Below are 18,914 nucleotides of genomic sequence, written 5' to 3' on the forward strand. Positions count from 1 at the left end.
ATAAATATTTATTAACAGGTAACAAATATTCATTAACCATTAATAAATATTTATTAAATCCTATAATGTTAAAAAAAATCATTTATTAACAGTTGATAAAGCTTATGAAATATAAACAAATCCTTCTATCAGTGTACGATAAAAATTTTGTATTTTTATCAAATTTAAAAGCTCCAAAGGTTTCTTTTTTTTTTTTCTTTATACAATAAAGTTCCAATACTATTTATTTTTTTTTTCAAATATTCATCTTCGTACAAATAAAAATATAATAAACTTAAAACTTCTCGCAATATTTATCAGCACAGCCATTCTAGCGCCCTGCGAAGCTAATTTGGTACTTATTCCGAGTTTAAGTTCCGATAGCGAGTGTGAAGTATTTCTCAAAGATTTCTCGTTAGATAAAAATGATATAAGTTAGCAAGTAGTAGTAATAATAATAATAAAATAGTAAAAAAGGGAAAAACTATGTGTTCATTATGATTGCCTAATTTATTTTCGCTGACTCCAGAACAAGACCGTAAGAAAATAATTTTATAAAAACCCGAAGACTGGTAGTGCTACTACCACTTATACTACTTGAGGTCTTGCTTGAATTTATTCACTCTGCAAATATACCCGTATTAAATCATTCATTTTAAATCCCTTTTACACAGGACAAGCTTTAAGCGGCGGCGCACCAAACGGGCGAAAGAACGCGAGACCCGGAACTGGGAAAGGGGACCAAATAACCGAGATAAAAAAGGCATTTATGAACTTTAAAGAAATGTCATAAGAAAATGTTTAAAAATCAAAATAAATAAATAACTAGGTGGCGTTGTGCTCCAGCTACTTGTACTCACCGGGAATATTAAATAAAATATAAATATATATAAATAAATAAAATTTATTGGCAAAAGGAGGTAAATGGAAAATGCAAATTTTATTTCGCCTCACGCGAGTTTTCAAGCGGAAGCTAAATTATCGTCGCTGAACGATCACCAGCTGCCGTGAGCTCCTTCTCGGGGACTACCGCACTAGGTAGCTAAGGGGGGAGGAGGGGGAGGAGGGGGAGGTAACCGACCTGAGCCAGACTAGACCTAAGGCACTTTTTGCAGAAGGTTCGTTTGGTCGCACGACAGCCCGGCGAGGCTCTCTAAACTCCTGGGATGACATCAGAGCCATTACAATTCCGGAGAGCCCATACGTGCCACCTGTACATTGTACGCCACGTACAACTATTCGTTCGCCGTTCGTTCACTTCCGCGCGACGTGATTTTCATCCGAAAATCACCCCTAAAATCTTCTTCACTCTATTCCATTATATTTTATCTCTTTATTCTCAATATATTCAAGTTCGGTGACTGTATGCCCGTCGAAATAGCTACCTAGACCTACACCTGCACCTACTCCTATCCCAATCCCGGTACTCTTTTTTATTTTATTTTATTTGGGCTCCAGCCTCACACCCGCAATCCCACATCCCACATCCGGGTGTCAATTGAATGTCCATTGTCGCGACCCGCCTTGAATAATATTAACACGGATAAAAAATCTTTATTTTTCTACAGTGACAGAAGAATTTATTAAATGTTAATTTGGAAAAAATTTATAAAATAAATTTTAGTAAATATTTTTTCGTATAAATTATCTATATTATTGAGAGAATAAGAAAAATTTTGTTTTCGGGATAGTCATATGATAAAATTAGTTTTTTTTAGTGAAATTTAGTGTGATTGCAAAGGTCTTGATTTAAATTTGTGCCTTTTTAAGGTTTCATATCATTCTCAGCGATAGTTAATTTATTATAATAAGTATTTAGGCTGCATTCAAAAAAACTCTATCTTTAGATACATAATTAAGAAATGACCTAGTATCTCGTGAACTATTGACTTTTTTAAAGATATAAGCTCATCCCGATGTTACACTCATCGAGACCTTTCATTTGAGCACCCACATCAATTTTTTATATATTTATATATATTATATATATGTATATATGAAAAATATATCAAATTGCATGTGGGTATTTAAATGAAAGCTCTTGATGAGTGTAACATCAGGATGAGCTTATATCTAAAAAAATGTCAATAATTAGGAACTGACCTTGTATCTTGTGAAATATTGACATTTTTTAAGATATAAGCTCATCCCGATGTTCCACTCATCGAGACCTTTCATTTGAGTACCCACATCAATTTTTCATATATTTTATTTATTTATATATATATGTATATATGAAAAATATATCAAAATACATGTGGGTACTCAAATGAAAGCTCTTGATGAGTGTAACATCAGGATGAGCTTATATCTTTAAAAACGTCAATAGTTAAGAAAGTACACTGCAATTTAACAAAACTCATTATTTAATAAAATTTTAATTTCTTATAGTTCACAAGTCACGGCAGTCACTTAGTGACTGCAAGATTGCTAGTATTTATTAATACTTAATATTTATTTATTAAAAGTCGATAAATATATGAATTCCTGAAAATTTTTCAAACAAATATTCTCTCATGTTTATTATTATTTTTTTATAAAAAAAATTATTGAGTTCTGATCCGTTGGAATTTTTTTTTATTAAATTTATAAAAAATGTAATAATAGAATTTTTAAATTCATTTTTTATTCAAAGCTCCAAATTATTTTATATTAACAGAGTTAATAAAAATATAAATGAATCCTTTTATCAGTATTTCACCAGGATTTATTGGAATTTTTATATTTATTGAAGAATTTTCACACTTATTTTTTATTTAAGAATTCAAATAAATTTTTTAATAAACTGCTAATAAATATTTATTGAGTCATTTGATGTCAAAAAAAAAATTTATTAATATTTAATAAAGTTTCGTAACTATTATTAAATTCTTCTTTCAATGTACCTCCCTCTAAAAAAAATAAAAATAAAGACAGCCGTGACCCAATTGCTTAAAATCTTACCTGTCACGTCTGACCCAAAAAAACACCGCCCGTAAATAAAGAGCCGTGTTGTGGCGATTTTTCGAGCCACTGGCGACGGCGACGGTTGTCTTTCCTCCGAGAGGAAAAAACAGAAAATAGAAAACAGAGGAGATAAAAACCAAATGAGAGTCTGCTCCAATCCGAGAAAAACAACGTATTGGTGCATCCAGACAATCGGCAAGCGCTCACTTTTAGCGCCAGGAGAATGAATAGAAGAGACTTGCGTGGTGGGTATAAAACAGGGATGACTCTCACCCACTACATCCTCTGCACGGCGCCAGCGTCCCATGCAACTCGAGATAGCACCCCGCAAAGCTCCATGCTAGTCTCGTGCGACTCGCGATCCGAGAGACGAGAGCTCCTGGTGTAGCGCGGAGTGGTAAGCACCCCTCAGATTCGCCGACACTCCAAGCCACCACTTTCCTATCGTTTATTCTTAACTTCCTCTCCTTTTTACTGGGTTTTATTTCATTTTTTGGAGATAGTTTTTCGTAGTATTCTTCTTCGTTTACGAGCTAAGAGACACCTTTTTATTTACATCTCAGTGATTCTTTGGATACGTCGCTCTTAGTGATTTTTTTTTAGTGAAAATAACATTTTTTTTTTATAAATAAAATTTCTTTGGAAATAATATTTATTTAGAATAAAAATTTTTCTTAAAAATTCAGTAATTTTTTAAATGTGCGCTTAAAAAATTGAAAAATTAAATTATTGACAAATTTTTCTTTATTTTTATAAATTCAAAAACTTGTAAAAAATTGTTAAATCAAATAATAATATTTTAAATTTAATTTTTAATTTTTTTTTTATAAATTTAATTAAATATTTAATTTTTTTTTATAAATTTTAGTGAAAATTACGACAAATATTCATTTTTTTGTTTTAAATATAATAAATGTAATCATTAATTAATTTTTTATAAATTTCTAAATTATGTTAAAAATAAAAAAAAAAAATTAAATAAATTAATTTTTCGATTTTTTATTGAAAAATTAAATTATTGACAAATTTTTCTTTTTTTTTATAAATTCAAAAACTCGTAAAAAATTTTTAAATCAAATAATAATATTTTAAATTTAATTTTTAATTTTTTCTTTTAAATTTAATTAAATATTTAAATTTTTTTTATAAATTTTAATGAAAATTAAGACAAATATTCATTTTTTTGTTTTAAATATAATAAATGTAATCATTAATTAATTTTTTATAAATTTCTAAATTATGTTAAAATTAAAAAAAAAAATTAAATTAATTAATTTTTCGATTTTTTATTATAAAAATATATAAATGTTAAGCATATATATTTTTTCTCAGAAAAAAATTGATAAATTGTTTTAAACAAAAATTTTAATTTAAAAAAACTAAAATTTTTAAATGATTTTTAAATAATTAAAAAATGTCACCACCAATTTAAGGTAACAAGAAAGCACTTATTGCTGTAATCTTAATGAATTATTTATAAATCGGTAAAAACACGCGACGTAATCCCTTTGGCGGACATAAATAATTTATCAGCGTTTAAATGAATAGTTGTGATTATTATTTATGTGGTTATTCAAATCAAACTGGCGATTATGCAATAAATTATCGATTGATGAATTAATAAAGTAATTAGCTGTTGAATAATTGAATTTCCCGGGCAATTAATAGTTTATTGACAGCCGGTCAATAAAAATTTTCCACCTGTACGATCGCATTGTCGCGGATTGTAATTTCACATAGTTATATCGGCCCTAGTTTACTTCAGAGCAGAATCGAATAGAATAGAAGAGAATAGATCAGATCGAGTGCTCTGGTATCGAGTCAATGGGTGCACGAAGCACATACCAAGTGAAATTGTTTTAATCAATCTCCATTAAGTTTACAACTTGCAGCTCAATGTAACACCCCCCGAACAAGATTTAGGGCTGAGTAAATCCCTCCTGGACACGGCGAGTCTCTCCGACTGGCTCGTCTTAAAGGCTGTATAATTAATTGAGTGGACCAATAGTCTGAGAACTAGACAAACTATTGCTTGTAGACGCCCAACTCCTGACTTTGATTCAAACAGTCGAACAATCGATCGTCAAGGCAACTCAGAGCTTTGTAATAATTAAAACAATGCTCCAGCCGGTGAAATAGAACTTGCATTATTATCATCATCATTATTATTTTTACTTTATTCTGGTCCTACTCCACTTGCCTGATCAATCTTTAATCATTTTACTCTAGCAGAGATTAAATTTAGTACGATTGCTACGTTTTAGTTCGTTTCGAGTTGGATCGAGTGACAGTGAACTATAAATACTCGGGCGAATACTTGAATTGTTAATAGAGAGGATACAAATTGTTATTTCAAGATGCTGAAATTTTGCTCCCCGAGTCAGCGAAGGCGTAACACCATGGTGAGAACATTAACAGGGAAATTTATATGCATTACCTGATCCCTTTAGAATTTATCACATCATCGCGTCATGTTATAGTGTTAAGATTATCTTTTAAGTTTAATTGAAAATTTGTATTATTACTGAGGTAAGAAGCAGTGATTTTGCACGGTAATATAGTCTTGGTGAATTTACAAGAAAACTCGGTCAATTCATAAGGTCAAATTTACTTTTTATTGGTTTATAAAATGTTCCACATTAACTGATCCCACATAGTAAGAAATTTCGCATCATTGCGTCAAAATACTTAGTGTTAAAAATTTTTGTGTTAAATATTTAACACTTTTATGTGTAAATTTAACATTTATTCTGTTAAATCATCACAAAAAATTGTTAGATATTTGATATAAACAATTTTAACACAAAATTTTTTGACGCAATGACGCAAAATTTTTTACTGTGTAGTAATCTTATACACGACAACTAATCCCACCGATAACTGATCCCCCCGGATTTCTTTAAGGCTTCGCCACGAACCATTATTGTAGGGATGAGTTGTTGTTGGGGATCAATTGACGCTGGGATCAAATTATAAGTATTAGTTGTCGTGGTATAAAATTCCGGGAATCAAACTGATAGAAGGATTTATTTGTATTAAATAATATTTGTTAATATTTAACAAATAATTTATTACAGGCCGCTTTTTAGTATTAAACAAATATTTCTTAGTATTTAAAATAATTTGGCATATTTAATAAATCTGATATTCATTTATTAAATATTAATAATCTTTTTAATTACTAAGAAATATTTGTTAAATACTAAAAACTAAAAAGTGGCCTCTAATAAATCATTTGTTAAATATTAATAAATATTTTTAACTGCACTGAGAAAAAAAAATACTTTTGCTCAATTAACAATTTCTTGGCTCAAGAAACTCGCTGACGATCAAATATTTTATTATTATTAATTATTAATTTCTGAAGAGAAAAACATCAACATTTATCTTTGGAAAATAGATAAACAAAAAAATAGCTTTATTTAAATTAAGCAAAAATTATTTCAATCAATTTAACAATTTCTTGAACTAAGAATATATATTCTTGAAAATTTTCAAGAACATTAATTCTTGTATCAAGAAAATTTTCTTAATAAAAGTAATTTTTTTTCTCAGTGTATAAACAAATCCTATCAGTGCAGTTAACGGCACACCTCTTTATAAAAACTGTAAATTTGACATGAGTAACAAGTTTTACAATTGAAAAAGTGTCAAATTTTTGTAATTATAGATTTATTTAATGTACAATAACTAATATGTTGGTTAAAAATTATTAATTGCATTTTTGATTACAAAAAATGCTATAAAAAAAGTTTTTTTGAATTTTTTTGAAAGTTTATTATAATTTTGAAGAAAAAATTAATATTTTTTTTTCTATGAAAGATTGTAATTATTAAAAAAAATTGATGTAAATAGTTTTTTGCTATTTTCTTTTAAATTTTTATAAATTAAACAGTGTTTATTTTTGTAAAAATAAAATAAAAAGTCTATTGAATTAAAAAATAACAATTTTTGTATTGTCAAACATAATTTTTACCTATATTTTTCACAATTGTAAATTGACCCTTATAATTTTTACCCTTATGATTTAATTTTCCTTCAAGTACTTTAATTAAATTATCGACCAAATGATTGAAACAAAGTTCAAAGGAACAAAATAAAATAAATAACGAAAAGCAATAGAAGAAGTTGATAAAAGTTAATAGAAATAGATCGAGGAGAAGTTTGTCTATTGTTTGTTGTTACAATTGGACTTTGTTATATAAAGTTGTTTTGTGTGTTCAGGTAAATCCGGGTTCGAAAGCTGCTCAACAAGGAGTCAGAGAAGGAGACCTCATTAGCAGCATCAACGGCAGAAACACTTCCGAGCTCACAAACGGAGAAGCTCATACGCTGCTGAGGAATGCCGGTGACCAGCTCAAACTAGGACTCAATCAGTGAGCTTATATATTTATATTTAATACCATTATAGACATATATTATGCTCGTTATCCTCGTTCGTTATACCGTGGCCTGGCAGCTGTCAATGCGGATACACACCGTGTGTATTTATATTTAATAAATGTGTATGGATGCTCATTGAAACATTAAACCTGAAAGAGGGAAAAAGCACAAAGAGAAAAAATTAAAATAAAAATGAAGGAAAAAGCATCCGGTGCACACATTATGTATATAACATATGATATCTCTGAACCAGTCATAAAGATTATATCTGGTTGAATAACGACGGGTAAGCATCCGCGTGTGCGTTATATTCGCTGTTAGCTGCTCGGTGTACTGGCTACAACACCATGGGGCTATGGTTAATGAATGATACGTATGTCGATGGCATCAACTTGTGCGCTAAGTGATATTGGCAGGAACATTAGCGAGATTGCTTTCGATCGATAAACTCGTGCCGATGTTAGCTGATACACTTTTTTACTGTCGCTCGAGCTAATTATCTCCATCATTTAAATCATTGATTTTTAATTAGGGGTATTTTTAGAGCAACCACCTAAGGTTTACATTCTCGGCTTGTTTTTCTCTTTGCTTCGCAAAGTTGAGGGATATTTTTAAATTTTTGCCTTGAAAAATTTAATATTTTAAAAAATTATCAAATTTTTTGGTTAGAATTTAATTTTATTAAAGTTTTTAACAGATTTTGAGCCCTAAAAAGTCACTCTGACAATTTTTGATATTAATTTTTATTAAATTCGTTTCAAAAATATTAAAAAAATTTTTTTTCTTACGTTTTTGTTGAATAACTTTTTAATTTTTCAACCAATTGGCTCAAAACCATGTATACGTTTTTTTGGCTTTGAAATTTGCGTTGAACGCCGTTAAAAAAATGCAAATTGAACGCCGTGTTTAAAAGATACAATTTAAAAATTGTTAAAAAAACTTTTTGCCTTGAAAAATTCAATATTTTCAAAAATTACCGAATTATTTGGTTCTAATTTAATTTTATTAGAATTTTTATCAGATTTTAAGATTTTGAGCCCTAAAAAGTCACTCTGACAATTTTTGATATTAATTTTTATTAAATTCGTTTCAAAAATATTAAAAAAATTTTTTTTCTTACGTTTTTGTTGAATAACTTTTTAATTTTTCAACCAATTGGCTCAAAACCTTGTATACGATTTTTCTGCTTCAAAAACTGCATCGAATGCCGCAAAAAAAATGAAAATTGAACGCCGCGTTTAAAAGATATCGCAATTTAAAAATTGTCAAAAAAAACTTTTTGCCTCGAAAATTCAATATTTTCAAAAATTACCAAATTATTTGGTTCTAATTTAATTTTATTAGAATTTTTATCAAATTTTTTAATTTTTAGCCCTAAAAAGTCATCCTGACTATTTTTGGTATTAATTTTTATTGAATTCGTTTCAAAAATATACAAAAAAAAATTTTTTTCACGTTTTTATTGAATAACTTTTTAATTTCTCAATCAATTGGCTTAAAACCATGTATACTTTTTTTGTGCTTAAAAAGCTGCGTTAAATACCGTCAAAAAATGAAAATTGAACGCCGTGTTTAAAAGAAATTGCAATTTAAAAATTGTCAAAAAAGTTCAATTTAAAAAATAAAATTCTTTTGAAAATAAAACAAGTTTGAGATTAATAAAAAAAATTAAATGAGATGATATATTATGATAAAACAAATTAGTTCTTCATAAAAAGCAACGACATTATTTATCTCTAAAAATGAAGGAATAAAAGAAAAAAAATCTGACTTTTGTCTGAAATAAAAATATACTTCCGTTTTAGACGGGATTAATTCTATTAGACGTTTCACTCAGCGGAAATAATGTTTTAGACGTTTATAATAATCATAAAAAAAAAAGATAAAAAGGACATTTATTAAAAGAGTTTTTCTGGATATGGAATGAATATATGGAATGAGATAAAAATGGTTGATTTAGTTTTGTGTGCTGATTGGGACAGGAATTACGGGGAACGGATGTCGGCAAGAGGACCGGAGGGAAAAGGGTCACCAGATGAGGGAGCGCCGACGTTTGTATATTTATACATATATTTTCTACCAACTCAGATCAATTGTTCGGTTTTAAATGCTCACGAGTATGTAGATCGTGTGTGAATATGTGTGCACGTTGTAGATGTCAGCAGTGCGGGCTAGGAAGGGGTTAAAAATAAAAAACCGTGTGCATCCAGACGGAACCGTGTATCGGATCTCCAGGAATCCATGACAAATGGCTACTCGTTAATGTACCGTGTACTCTACTCAAATATATCTATTCGAATTATTATTTTGTTTTAGTGCTACTTATGTGCTTTCGTTAAAGGGAAGTGCTTTTCATTCATTTACTTCATTTCGTCGGGTTTTATTTCCACGGTAATTTCATTTATTATTCAATTTGGCTTAGCATAATTTCATTTTCATCCACTCTTTTAATTACCGGAATTTTTAAAAGAATTTTTAAATAGCTGGTTGAATTGAATCGCTTGTAATCCATTTTAAAATAATTGCTAAACCAAAAATTCTAATAGAAAAAATTTTTTTTCCCTTAATTATATTAAAAAAAATCTAGATAAGTTCAAATTTATTTTTAAAATCATCTGGATTGATGATAGTATCAGTTTTAGTAAACTTTTGTAGACCTGTCTATTTAAATTATATTTAAACGTACGATTCGAAATATTCAATTAAAATTTAACGGAATAATTGAATTTATTATAAAGTTACAAATAACATGAGTATATATTTGCAATAAAGTTATGTCTGCTATTAAAACATTTATAATTAAGTTATAAATAACGTCCCATATTTCCAATTGGGTTACATAATTCAGATATTCAATAATTTACAATAATAATATTTAATTAACAAACAAATCTCCTGTGCAATGCCGGATTTTTAAAATTAAAAGTAAACGACCATTACTCAGTCGTTAAATCGATTTTAGAATTACAAAAAAAAAATGTTAATTTATTTTTTAATTATCCTCTGTATTTATCAAAGCGTAATTTATGTAATAAAATAAATATTTAACCAGTAAAAAAACGATAATTTACTTGGAAAAAGTCCTCGTGAATGAAATTCAAGTCCTGGTTCTACATTCGCATCCCGAGAAGAGGTTAATACAACACTGAAGTGGTTGAGGTTACATAGATGTCGCTTCTCCAGGGCTTAATTGGCTCGCTTTTTCCCTCAACTTTATTTTGGCAATTAAAATTTAACAATTTAGATTTAGACAAAATCCGATAGTTGATTAAAAAAAAGAGCAAGTTGTCGTGTTATTAATTCACGGGATAAAAGGCAATTCGAGACATAACAATTGATTGACGAATGTTCAGCCGAAGAGTCCGATATTCACGGGCCGTCGGAATCTGAATAATTAAACTTTGAAGTAACTTGGGTGTAACTACTCGGGCGTGAAGTTTATTTTCAAAGTAAAATTCGCTCGAAACTGACAAGAGCTTCAAAGGTCGGTTTAATGTTAGATGGAATGGTTATTGTTCATGATTGTAAAGATTAAATATTTATGTTGAACAGAGAACAAGCGGAATCGCCAAAACGACGAATATACAGAAGCAGTCTGCAGGAAAACACGTCCATCGAAACATTACAGAGTAAGTACATAAAATAAATTCTAAATAGTCCAACCAGAAATCCCGATCCTGAATTGAAAAGCAACACGCCTCTGGATTTTACCTTTCAGAAACAACCAAAACAACGACGACCACCACCAAATCATTGGGAACCCGGATCTTTACCGACACAAAGCTAAACGGAACTGGAACTGGTAAGTGCACGCAGAAAAAAATTTTGTTAAGATATGTTGTGGTCACAAATGATTTTGTTTACATAGGGATAACAAATTATAAGTTAAAATATCAAAATTTAAGTTATAACAAAGTTATTGATATTTTATAACAACAAAACAGTTTTGCTACTATAGCAAAATCTTTAAGTTGATTCGACAAAATACTTTAGTTGGTATAACAAATTTTTTTGTTAAAACAGCAAAATTATGCTAATAAAATAAAAAAAGAATTTATTGGAGTAACAAAGACAATTTGTTAAAGTAATCAAGAAAATACATAATTTAAAAATATTCTATAGTCAACTATAACTGATTTGGAAAATATTTTAGCAACAAATTAGTTTTGTTATTGCAACAAAATGATTTTGTGACAGCAACAAAATGATTTTGTTAGGACTACAAATTGATTATGTGAATTAGCAAATTGGTTTGTTAGTACAACTTGAAACTTTTGTTAATGCAACTAATGGATTTGTTGCTGTACACTCATTTGTTACCAAAACAAATTTTTCAGTTATCCCGTCTTTTGTTATTTCAAAAAAATCGTTCTATGTGTGTGGTTAACAAAGAAATTGCCCTTTAGCTTCTATTTTTCCCAATCCTCGCAATAGTTATAGTTATAGTTCTAGTTCTGGTTCTCATTCTTTTGCTCGCTCTTGTCCAGCACTTACGAGTCCACTCGATTAATCAGCGGGTCCAGCTCGGTTTAACGAGCCATGAAGGCCGTTAGTCTCGCCCAAACTGCCATCACGTCGAAGATTATGAAATTACTTGGTGAAGAAGTCCAGAATCCTCTCGACAATCCCCGTGATGAGCATCCAGGATCTAGGATCCCTCTGTCTCTCTATCTCAATACCCACTAGACAACATAACGGCTCGAGCCATATTGCTCGAGCCAGCGACCCTCGAGAACTTTCTTAAGAGGAGTTTACGCGAACCAATATAATCCCGGTTTTCCGGCTTACGTCTTGTGTTTTACTCAAAGCAAAGAGCCTCTCTTTCTTCCCAAAGACTTATCCGCTTACGCTGCTCGTGAGGTTACCGTTATGTACTACTTAAAACGAATTTCTGTCGCCGCAGCGTAATCAATTACTCCTCCACAGGCATTGTTCCATTCCCTCATTTCTCAGCCAACAAGTTTCCCGATCCTAAGTGAGCTAATAAATAGATCCTGCTCAGCTGCTTGGCTCTCAAATTATACCTACCACTGATAAACAAACATAACAAAAAATAGAGTAGAGCAATCATAAGGAGTTATTGTTATGCACCGATTACGATTCCCGGCGACATCAGACACGTAGATCGATCAAATTATACGGCCAACTTCTGAAGACACCGGTGGTACCATACGGGATTAAGTGAACCGGTACCTGTACATATTACATTGCATACAACATTTAACACATGTACATTCGAACATTAGAGAACGCACAGGTTTCCTGGCAGGTACACGCCCACCGGTGATTATTTGGTACGCAAGACGTTGTTTATAAACATACTGTATATATCAGCGTGTAATAGCAGTCAAAGACTCTGACAAGCTGGCGCACCCTAGGCACTTAAGTTCGTCAATAGGGAGCAACGGTCTTTATCCTTTTTCGGCTCTCTAGTTCTCAAGTAGTCGTCATCCAGTGCAAGCCAAGTGCTTTATTCTCTGCCTAACTTGGCTTTATAAAATACAATAGTCAAGACAATATATGTGATAGGAGTTTTAGTTTAGTTATTTTTGACACTAGGTCAATACAACTTCAACGAAAGACGTCGAGGATGATTTATAGTTAATGAAATCCAAGGAAATGAAAGTTTATTTCCTTCAGTCATTCCAACTGTCATTTAGCAAAAAAGTGTTTAAAAATTAAATTTGTTTTAGAGATTAACTGCCGTAGTAATAATTAAACGTTTTTGAGAACTTTCTGCTGGGAGTTATTTTTGGAAAAGTTTATGCCAGTGTTGATAAGTAGTTTAATTTATATTTGCAAAGTTTGGCTTGACAATGAAATTCCTGAATTGCTCGCAGTGCCTGAATGGGATTGAGGAGGCACGATCTACGGTGATGTCGAAGCCTCCCTGCGATCCACTTCTGATCACAAAGCGGCCGGGGCCAAACGGTGGGAATTCCCACCGGAGGATATCAATCCCGGTAGAATTCCATCGAGGTAGTTCCGCTCGCGTACCTCGGCTGCCAAAGATGCTGAGAGTTGCATTTAATGCTGCATCTCTCCGTGGAGGCACTCGGAAACCTCCCGCTGATAATACCAGGTTTGGTTACTATTGTTATGGTGAGGGCGGTTGCCAACAAGGAAAATCCCTCGGTAGTTCGTTTGCCAGGAAACGCAACAAGCGGAAGCTTTTCGCCAAGAAATCGCTTAAAATTTCCCAGTCACCCGCGGGATCGTGCGCTCATGAATTTTTTATGGCAGGCGAGGACAAAGCGAGCTTGCACTCTCATTCACAACGCCAAAACAACGTGAATAAAGAGTTGGACGGGAGAATTTCGGCGTGCAAAAGAGAAGACAATGTCTTTGAAAAGTGCGAGGTGCTCAAGTTTCTTTGGAGTTCACCGCAGTGTTACACCCCCGACGACTCCTGGAATTTGTACACCTCTGGTTCGACCTCTTCCTCTTATGGATCTGGGTCTACAACGTCCTCCTGTCGCTTGGAAACCGCGGGCAACACAAGTGCCAACACCAAACTCAACAGCTTGGACTTTCAGCGGCTGAACACGGTCCTGCCGGATGAATTCAGCTGGAAATTCCTCTCGAAGAAAAAGTTTGAAGTAACCGAGCGTGAGATAAGCCGGAGATGTTTTCTCAATGGCCTCGATCTTGTGGTGCCTCGTAAAATCGATGAGAAACCGATGATGAGTATTTTTGAGCTGGAACTGGAGAGCAATTCGGGTGGAGAAGGGGTAAAGTCTTGCTTGAATCGTCGTTCAGAGTCTGGTTATTTGCGGAAACGCGAACCGAAGAGCGTGAGATTTTTAATAGACGAGGAGGCGAATAAAAATAATAGTAAAAATGAGGATATTGAAAACAGTTGCTTGAAAAATGTGTTGGAGGTTGACGGAAGTTTAAATGAAAATATTTCGAACAAAGTGGAGCATGAAAATTTCAAACTTTTTACGCCAGCGAGCATTACTGTAGGACCATTCAAAAGGCTTTCTCGGGCTTTTATTTCTACTTCTGCTTCTGGTTTTGGTGATGGTGATGGTGATGGTGACGATGTTGACGTCGAGACTAAAGCAAACATTTCCGACTTGAGAATTATAAATCCGACGTTAGAACTTGAAATGACGAGTACTCGAGAAACTAAAGAGACGAAAATGAGAAACTTAAAAGTCGATATAAATGGAGTTAGCAGTTTTCACTCGGGGATTAGTCAAGAAGCAGATAACACTGGTGATCTTACCTCAATGCCGAGGGATAATGCCCTTGGTCAGAGTTTGAATAGCAATCTTAACCGGATTCCCTCCGCAGATAGAGATAAATATGAGTCTAACCGAGGTTGGGTATTCGCAGATGGAATTAACCCGACAGATAGACTGACAACAGCAGCAACAGCATCCGGAGGATGGGAAAGGGGCTCGGGCGCGTCAGGTGTCAGATCACCAAATGGTAGGTCCAAATATATATTATTTACAATGAATTAACATATCACCAACAAGACACATGTAATTAGGGCGTTTTATAATCACCATGGGAGCCAATTAAAAATAAAATGACGCTCGGTTAATCACAATCCCAGGACCAATGACGCGTACAATCGAATCTCTGTAATAAGTCATGCATAATTACGTAGCACTGGCCCGGCTGATGCTTCGAATAAATCGATTTCGGGGGATGGTAAATGGGTGAAACTAATCAATATCAATCTAACTATCTATCTGTCTAACTTATATCTATATAACTCAGCATACATACAGCTGTTGGTTGGTTAGTATCATCGGTAACTAGTTGGTTGTATTATATACATGACGTCCATATATATAACACTGTTTGGAGCGAGTAGTGTCCGCCCAAATATGGGTGCGTCTCCGTCATGGCCCGAAGGAGCCGAGCCCATGTAATACTCTTGTACTGAGTGTACATCAGCATGTTCTCCCCCTGTTCCTTCCACCCGCGGAATTTAACAGTCCCCAGCCCTTAAACGATCGATCCGTTTATCTACACATGCTCCCACCGAATTACACAACGGAGATATCGCAAACAATAAAGCGTCCGGTTTGTTTTTCAAACTTTAAATCATTTTTATTTACTTATCCGATAATTGCGAATCGAGACTCTCGTAATTCGCAATGCAAACCTGTCGATAGCAGACTGAGTTCAGGCTCATGCTAATAAAACGGGTCCAAAAACTCGGGAGCTTTTCAATCATCAAATTGTCTTTTAAATAAATGTATATGTCTGTCTCTGTAACTATAACTGAAGAGAAGCGAAGGAAGAAACCGCAGACGAGAGTCGGGTTGAGTTGAGTTGAGGGTAAAAGTATTACAGTTGAATAACAAGCTATCGATTGCTGAGTGGCTGAGCTTGGTTATTCTTCAGAGTTTGCGGAATAGTTGTTCTGTGTCGGAAAAGTGAAGAAGATGCAGCCGCTGAGGAAATTATCCAGCCCTTAGCTCTGTCTCGAGAGACCCCAAACCTAATTAAATAGTCTCTGCGCTACTATAGGTACGGGCGAATACCCTACCCACCCACTGCTCCTACCGCTGGCAGATAAAATGTAGGAGGAAATAGGAAGAACTTGAGGACCAGAAAGGGGTGGCAAGACACGGGAGTCCGCTCTACTCCGGTTCTAATGAAGACCATCCACTCGTAATTCAATCAAAAGTTTAAACTCTTCTCGGGATCCCTCGGCGATGAGCCCGCTCAATCTAGAAACTGTGTCAACATAATCCGTCAAACATTCTAGCCCAAAGTTGTTGTAGTTCCCAGAACAGATCTACACCGAGAGAAATTTATAGGAAACTTTACAAAAATTATGGGAATGGTTCCTATAATTAAATGATCATTATAGGTATCAATCCTATGCTCATTTTGGGAACCATACCCATAGTTTATTGGAAACGTTCCTATACAAAAATGGAATAGCTTCAATATATTATTGAAATGGTTCCTATAAAATTATAAGAATGGTCCCTATATTATTAAAGGAATGGTTCCCATAATATTATAGGAATGGTTCCTATACTATTGAAGGAATGGTTCCTATAATATTATGGGAATGACGCACATAATAATAAAAAAATGTTTGTTTATAATAATGAAGCAATCGCTTCAAAAATATAAAGTAATAATTATATATTTTTTTGCTAATAATTTTTTTTTTTGTAAATAAAAATTGATCTTTCACTAAAGAGAAAAAATTTCTTTTTCATAATTTTTATTCACGTGTGTACTTAATCTTAAATTGTTTATTCTAACTCAGTTATTATTGTGTTAGATAATATTGAAAAATATTGTGGCAATTCTAAAGTTTCTCTAATAAAAGGGATATTTTCTCACTATACAATTAGAGGAGCAAAATAGATATGGAAATTTATTGTTTATTTTAACAATTTCATTTTATTTTTAAAACAAATTATTTATTTACAATACATACGCTGAATATTTATTAAATTCACCTTTTGGGTATGTAACTTTTATTGTTTATATGAACAATATTACTCATTTTATATATTTCAAATGATGTTATTGGGAAACAAGTAAAATTATCGAAATTACTAATAATTTCAAAGCTTCAAAGTGGTCATCGAAGTCACAAATAACTTGAGTTGTAATAATAAATATCTCAATATTATTAGGCATTGTCACTATAATATTATGGAAATAGTTCCTATAATATTGTGGGAATGGTTCCTATAATATTATAGAAACTATTCCTATATATTATGGGAATCATGCCGATATTACAGTTATAATTATAGATATCGTTCCTATAATTATAAGAACCATTTCCATAATTATAGTAACATTTCCCAAAAATTATGGGTAAAATTCCCATAATTTAAGTAATCGCTCCTAAAATGGTATAGGAAAACATTTTCTTAAAATTATAGGAATGATTTCCACATTTTTTTCTCCAAGTAGTTGTTTCTTGGATCGCTCTCTAATGGATAACTTTATCGTATAAATTAGCTTTCTTGGTGATTTTTTTGAACCAAAAAAACAGCCGACAAAAAAATCGCGAACGCGATTATCAGTGTCGATTACCCGTCGGGTTGAAGGTTGCAGGTCGGAGGTTCGCGTGCTGTAATGAAAGGGCTCGAGCCAGGATAATGTCGATGGGCGTATTTTTCGCAAGCCGGGAAAAATTTCGCCACGCCGGAGGCTAAACTACCCACACTTGGGGCTCCAAAGGGGAGGCGAAAGAGTGTGTGCTCACCGACGAGTGTCAAGTGGGAACTCAATATTGTGTGCGTTGCTCCGAGCGGACGGAAGTTGGTCTCGGAAGTCCCGACACCGTACATAACTAAACATCGCGCACCAGAATATAACATTGCGGACACACAACAGAACATTGCTGAACATAATAAACCGTGTGGGTATGAGTAGTGGGACACGGCATTGAGGAGCATAAAACACACACCAAAGTCGCTCCTCTATCCTCATTTCCACCATCATCGTCATCACCAGCAGCAGCAGCAGCAGCAGCCTCAGCAGTAGTAGCCCAAACACTGGAAGCTTGCTCTGTAAAGGCGCGTTAAATGTGCGCGTGTGTGCTCAACTGCGCCCTCATGTTAATTCCAGACACGCGGGATAGGAACAGGAGTGTTCGTCACTCTTGTTGGGCATGTAGGTGTTGTTATATGTTATATCATGCACCCAAAAGGCTGACCAGTTACTTTTATTGTTGAAACTCAGTTGTCTATTCTGTCAATGTCGTTGTGCTTGTAATCAAGCTGTTGTTCGGAAAGCTGGAAGGGAGAAGGGAGGAGATATGGGGGCAGCTCACTGTCCAAATCACGGCACTCACGGCTCACAGTATTATCGCGATACTTGTAACTCGATGACCAGGAGCTCGGTTGGGTTTATCATTTGCTGGTCACTGTAAACATTATCTGGTACTTTGTTTGTCATATATTATTAATTATTATCGTTGTTTCTGGTGGGATAATTTTGTTTGATAATGGGCAAAAGCAGTTTTGATTTTTTAAATATTATTTAAAGCAGCATGTGACAATAAATCCGTGATCGAGTCAAAGAGAAATCCATCCGTGACTGAGAGAACGCTTTTGAATTATTTCGAGAGAATTATTTTAAAAGGTTTCTTTTAAATCTTCCTTCTCTTCTCGTTCCATTATTTTCTTGGTTGAATGTTCGCGATGTTTCGACGCTTAACTCTCTCGTTCGCTACACGCCGCGTTGCCGAAGGATAAATGATTTATACACGACGACGATCCAGTGAAAGCCATTGTTTCTCTCCTCGTGTGTGCTCCAGACAAACTCTTTCCTCTTTATTTATATCCGTAGCAGTAGAGTAACCGCCTCGTGACAAATTTATTCTTTACTGTTACAGATGACACGAAAAACGATAAGGATTTCAGCAATCAAAACGGCTCGGTAAAAACCACCGACTACAAGAGGACAAATTGCGAAAAAAGCCAAGACGCCAAGAGTGAGTATTCTTTTTTTTATTTTTACTCTTTCTTTAAAGATATTTTATAGCGATAGAAATAATATAGGAGATTAAATAGAAAAGGATATTGCTGAGTGATTAGAGCGTAGGAGCAGCAGACGCTTGTTGCATGTCCCACAACAAATAAAATATATTATTTTTCATT

At 33.2% G+C, this 18,914-nt stretch overlaps 1 protein-coding gene across 3 annotated transcripts in view; it reads left to right on the forward strand.

The window, feature by feature from the left end:
* Nucleotides 1-18,914, forward strand: part of LOC123259349 — a 135,752-nt gene that overhangs the window by 62,671 nt on the left and 54,167 nt on the right. For all 3 annotated transcript variants that reach the window (XM_044719796.1, XM_044719804.1, XM_044719786.1), the window contains exons 2-5: nt 7,150-7,301; nt 10,861-10,937; nt 11,027-11,110; nt 18,650-18,748. In XM_044719796.1, the coding sequence (XP_044575731.1) occupies nt 7,150-7,301; nt 10,861-10,937; nt 11,027-11,110; nt 18,650-18,748 (412 nt within the window). The remainder of the gene's footprint in view (nt 1-7,149; nt 7,302-10,860; nt 10,938-11,026; nt 11,111-18,649; nt 18,749-18,914) is intronic.

This window comes from Cotesia glomerata, linkage group LG1 (genome assembly GCF_020080835.1).
Source record: "Cotesia glomerata isolate CgM1 linkage group LG1, MPM_Cglom_v2.3, whole genome shotgun sequence".
Taxonomy (NCBI): Eukaryota; Metazoa; Arthropoda; class Insecta; order Hymenoptera; family Braconidae; genus Cotesia; species Cotesia glomerata.